This window comes from Rhizophagus irregularis, chromosome 24, assembly GCF_026210795.1.
Source record: "Rhizophagus irregularis chromosome 24, complete sequence".
Taxonomy (NCBI): Eukaryota; Fungi; Glomeromycota; class Glomeromycetes; order Glomerales; family Glomeraceae; genus Rhizophagus; species Rhizophagus irregularis.
The window spans coordinates 1484842-1490615 of record NC_089452.1 but is presented as its reverse complement, the minus strand read 5'-3'; the positions used below and the strand labels follow the sequence as shown (position 1 = coordinate 1490615).

The window sequence follows — 5774 nt, the reverse complement described above, 5'->3', positions numbered from 1 at the left end:
AAAAAAATTATTCTCTCTTTTTTTAGATATCGGTTTCGATTTTGCATTTTGAATCGGTAAATTTTGTTCGTTTTGAAACATTTTTTCTTTTTGTATTTTTTTGATTTTTTTTTCTTTTTTAGGTATTTATTAGCTTCAGTTTTTATAGGTTTTGGATCGGTAAAGTTTCGAAAGTTTCATTTTTTCGAAACTTTATTTTTTTGTTTTTTTTTAAAAATAATTTTTTTTTCTTTTTTTTTTAGATATATATCGGCTTTGATGTTACGCTTTAATTAGTAAAGTTTCAAAAGTTTCATTTCTTTCGGAACTTTATTTTTTTTTAAAATAAAAAAAAAGGTATATATCAGCTTCAACTTTGCTCTTCGCCTTCGAAATTTATTTTTTTGTAGATATCGCCTCGTCCTTAGGCTTTGAATAGGTAAGTTTCCTTTGAAATTTTTTTTTAGTAAATTTTTTCTTTAAAAAAAAAAAATAAAGTTAAACCGAATTTTTTTTCAAGATATCGGCTTTTTGAGTGTATGAAGCGTGAAATTTGTTTTGACTATAACCACGAAATCATATGTTATTAGAAAATTGAATGACATTAATCGGTTTAAATATACAATTAAGTTGACTTTACGTCATTCTGATCATAGTATAAATACTTTAATACACATAAAAAAAATATGTTGAACTGAATATCCTTTGGCAAAGATAAAAACACTTTATCCCTATCTTACAGTTAATAAAACTGGTATGAAATAATAATTCTTATTTTATGGAAAAATCCTTGGAAACTCGGACAAATAAAAAAAATTGACTTAAAGAATTAAATATTCATTTTTTGATAAATTCATTTCAAGTATACTATTAACCTTTATATAACTATATAAATTTAAATGCAATTGAAAAAATAATCAATAGTATTTGCAAATATACTAAAAAGTCAATTGTTCAGAGTCAAGACTAACCCACTTTTATATGCCTAAAACTCATTCCCGGAGCTCTACTTTATCTTCAGAAATTGAATTTTTTAGTTGTTCTGTTAACGTAAATAATGGAATTTTAATTAAATTGACAGAAATATGTACGTCAGTTAAAGCTATGGAACTTGCTATTGATTCAAGAAGTATCAATTTTGTAGTTAATTGAAATCCAAAACCAATTATTTAATATTCGTATCGAAATTTTGTATTATTCAGAAAATCATCAATTCATTCTATGAACTCTTGAAAGTTCATTGATCAAGCACGCAAATACAATACAATATTAGAATTGGATAATTATAATAGTATATGGGATGTATGAAATCATTTAGAAATTTATCTTTACTTTCTTACAAAATTTAAAAGTTACATTTATTCCAATCAAGTTTAGTTGAGAGTACAGCAGATGTCTGTCGAAATAAACATCGAATCGCATAAATCATGGGGGTTGATAACAAAAGAAATATGCAAGCTATTTTATTAAAATTACCTGAATCTTGAATATCTTAAACTAACGTTTTTTGATAATTTGTTTAAGAAATTAACCAAATCATTTATTTAAATTTAAATTTAAAATTTACGTTGGGCTTAAATTCGAATTTTTAAAATTGATGTTTTTTAATAATTGGAAAGGTTGACGTCCCGTCTTGCGTTAGGCGACATAAAGTAAAAAAATTGGTTCTCGCACGGGTTTTTATTTTAAGAACAAAAATTTTTATCATCCAATCATGTTTCAAGAAATTTCATGCGTAAAATGTCGCGTCATTAAATGGCTTTGATGATTTGATCACATGTCAGTGCATAACACCGGCCGAGTTCGAAGAATTTCTGGGTGCCATAAAGTTTAGTTTATCACGTGATATAATTTTAGAGGTAACACCCCTTTCATAATATACGAGAAGACAACTCGGTACATTCGGTAAAACTTGGTAAAATTCAGAATAAGGTAAAAACTATATTGTTAGATTCGGAGTGCGGTTTTTGTTTTATTTTGAGTTATACCGAATCTTACTGAGTTTTTCTTGACATGATGTAAAAATGATGCGTTGACCCTGCCGCCTCGTTACAAACTTTTTCATATGAATGTTACTAATATAGATATAAAAAAAATATATATATAGTGCGATAGAAATAATTTTAAAAAATGTAACAAAAAAGCTATATGGTTAAATTTATGAATGATTTGAAAATATCATAACATAATTTGAATTTTGAAATGATAGAATGTTTTCTCTTTCTTCTGTATTTCTTTTACTTTCGTACAATTTTTGAAAGAAGGTTACATATCTTTATATGATGATACTTCATTTAGAGCAAAATACAGCAAAATTCTTTATTATGATCCTAAAAACTTTGTGTTAATACCGACAATAATACAATTTATATATTTTTCGTTGAATTTTATTCCTTTTCACCATTTTAAATTTTAAAACTTTGTGATTGATTAATTATGTCTCTTAACATTAATCAACTTGAAACAAACATTATTGATTCACAAATAATTTTCTTGTAATTTTCAACCAATATGACAGGATAAATTATAATAACGACATTATATTAAAAAATTTCATGTGCACGACAATTTCTTAAAAAAATAAAATACTCATTTATAAGTTTGATTGAAATTTATTTATTGTTCTATCTGATTACAAATTATTACATATTAATTAATAAATAAAAATTTAATAAGGTATAAAATCATCTAATTAATTAACCAGTAGTACCAAAGGTACAGCCTAAAATATTGCCGGTTGTATCAACAATTGAAATTGCAAGAGCAAATGGTGGTTGGGGTACATCAGCAGGTATTGTAACTGTATCCATAATGTTGAAGGGAGTAGGTCCATCGGTTCCATCGGTTCCATCGGTTCCATCGGTTGGACATGTATCTACACCGTTAGTACAAATATCGGCTGTTAAGGGTTCTCCTACTGCGTTAGCAGTACTATCGAAAACTTGAACGAGCAATTTAGAACCTTCTGGAATCACAAATGTTCCGGTAGCAGTAATAGCGCAGTCTCCAGCAGTGGGAGGATCGGGTTGAAGTGTTGCAGTAAAAGTGTTTGGAGATAATCCTGAAGGACATGTTGTAAAGTTGGTTGCTCTTTTATTAAGTTGATGTGGAATAGCGTTGATTATTGAAAGCGTGGCCAATAAGACGACTACTAAAATAAGATTATGCTTCATGATTTCTTTGATGAATATCAATAATTGATGATTTAAAAGATATTTTGCAAGTAAATTGAGATCTAAGTATTTTGATTACAATTTCTTGGCGATAGAGTGAGTTGGAATCTTTGCCTTTTTATAAAAAAATATATATATATCACCGAAGAGAAATTTTATACATGCGAATCAACTATTTCCAGTACATAAGTGAACGCCACGGTATAACAAATAACAACGCACAAATTTTACTTGTACTGTAACTATACCGCTTGGCGTTTTCTTGGCATTTATCTTTATGTAAAAGATATGCGCAAAGGAGAAGTTCCCTATTCGTATAAAAGTGAATATTTAATATTAATATTTATTATCTAATGGAATTAGAAAGAAAAATTGTACAACAAACATTATGCATGTAATCTTGGCAATTGATTTAATTAATTTTTTTTTTTTGCGCGTTACAAAACTTATTAAAGACAATACAAATTGATATGGATTAACGATTTTTATTATATTTTTCCGATAATATGACAAAAATGTCAAATAAGTAAAAATACTTCCTTTTTTAAAAGGATGAAAAAAAAATTGTTCCTTGTTTAAAAATAAAAAAAATATTCCTTTTTTTAAAAAAAAATTAGAACTCCGGCTTCAGAAATTTGAATGATCCAAAAAATAATTCCGATACAATAAGACGATTAAACTTTAAAACAACAGAGATAATTAACACATAATATGAGCTCATTAATGCCACTTGTCGGAGTACCGGAGATTGACGCATAAAGTTTTTGTCATACATTACTTGTCATTTAAATTTACGTAACGTGGCACCAGTGTAGCACCATCGCAAAAAAATCCAATTTTAAACATTTTGGAGGGATATTTCATAATTTTTTTTAACCATTTTCCCTATTATTTCTTCTTAGAGGATTTTAAATTACGTAACAATAAATTTAGAAGTTTATTCGCAACAAGCGATTTGAAAATAAATATTAATTTGACGAATTTCTCGAGCGATATATAATTATTCATATATAATTAGGCGTGCCTGTAATGTTAAATTTTGTCTGTATTCGAGTAGTACATTCTTTCTTTATGAGCAAGGGGTGTATTACACGACTCACGGGTGTAATACTGGTGTAATGTTTTAACGTTGATTTGGCGTAATTATGTGACCTTACCTCAGCGGTACACCCCGATGTCGATCTCTATATACCCACAGTTCCTAAGATATCGAATAAACTGAGGTGAAATTAGTAAAGCCAACAAGGAACACTGTAAAAAAAGTCGATCCGTGTTTTTATATTCCATCTTTTTTCCGCAAAAGACTCATATTTCCGGAATTAATAACCTTATATCACGGAATTTATCGAATTATTTACATTTTCCGTGAATGGATCCGTGAAAGGCTCATTTTTACAGAGTTTTTACAAAAATAAAGGATAAAATTTTTTATATGATAATAAACTCCGATCGAATCCTACAAAGATCAGTTCCAGTAGTTCCAGTTCAGTTCCATTATATCATGTCAGTTCTCTAACCAATTAGTTCAAACTGAAAATTATCGAACGGTTTTGGCCTGAATTATTCCCGATTTTTGGTCAGCACTATGTTTAATTTTGGCCAAGATAATTGATCCCAAAACTCAAATTTATTTATAAAATAAAAAAATAAAAAAATAAATTTCTTAATACATGATATAGAATAGATAAAATAATCAATAGACTAAGATAATATGCTTTTTGATTGGATAAACCGATTCTTAAACTGTTTCAAATACTAAATTATGTATTAACTGAGTTTTATAAAAAATGATTTTTTCAAACTTTCGTGATCCCCAGATATATCGCTAATTTTGATCATTAGATTCGTATACTACGTGAGAATTGTAGAATACATTTTTATGACAGCTCCATCTGCATTTATAGTATAACAATTCCAATATATTGCAAGCCAAATTTCAACTCATGTTCCTTGTTCACTGTTCAGGCCTTTGGCTTTCATCATATTGGCGGTATGAAACGTATGGATTTTTTTTATCACTTCTCTCATGATCGCAATGATAGTTATTAACAAATATAGGCTTTTTTTAAAAATCTATAATGTAATTTATAATTGCCGAAAGTAAAGTGACCATATGCTTGTGCAGCATTATTTTTTCTATAATAACCATCAGGAAATAAGTCGTGATGTTGAGTATTGGCGCATTTAATAACCATTTGGTATCTATAATATTAACATCATCTATGTAAAACAAAAAAATGAATTATTTTTTTTTCACCAAATTGTTGAGCAAAAGAAAAATAAAGTCAAAATTTTTTTATTGACATACCGAATCCTAAATCAGTAGTATAGTACAATTCGTAGTTCCAATAGGATAACAACCGAGAGTTTTATCAACATGTATAAGGGAAAATACAAGTAAAGTAAATAAAATAGAAAATCTCTGATTAATGATGAAATTATGATTGTTATGATAATAATTGTTATATGTCATTATATCGTATACTTATTTATACTTTCCGCCTAAGAAAATCTCTACATTTAAAAGTTTTATAAGATTTCTATATGTGGAAAAATTTTTCAGAAGCCATATGAAAATTTTATCAATTCCATTCTTTTAAAATTGTTATTCAAAATAGAATG

General features: G+C 27.6%; 1 protein-coding gene across 1 annotated transcript; it reads right to left on the bottom strand.

Annotated features, from left to right (window-relative positions):
* Nucleotides 1-2268: 2268 nt before the first annotated feature.
* Nucleotides 2269-3243, bottom strand: OCT59_016031 (uncharacterized protein). The gene has a single exon (XM_025320619.2). It carries the CDS (start codon nucleotides 3150-3152, stop codon nucleotides 2676-2678), a length of 477 nt encoding a protein of 158 aa, XP_025170921.1. The 5' UTR covers nucleotides 3153-3243; the 3' UTR covers nucleotides 2269-2675.
* Between the last annotated feature and the right edge of the window lie 2531 nt (nucleotides 3244-5774).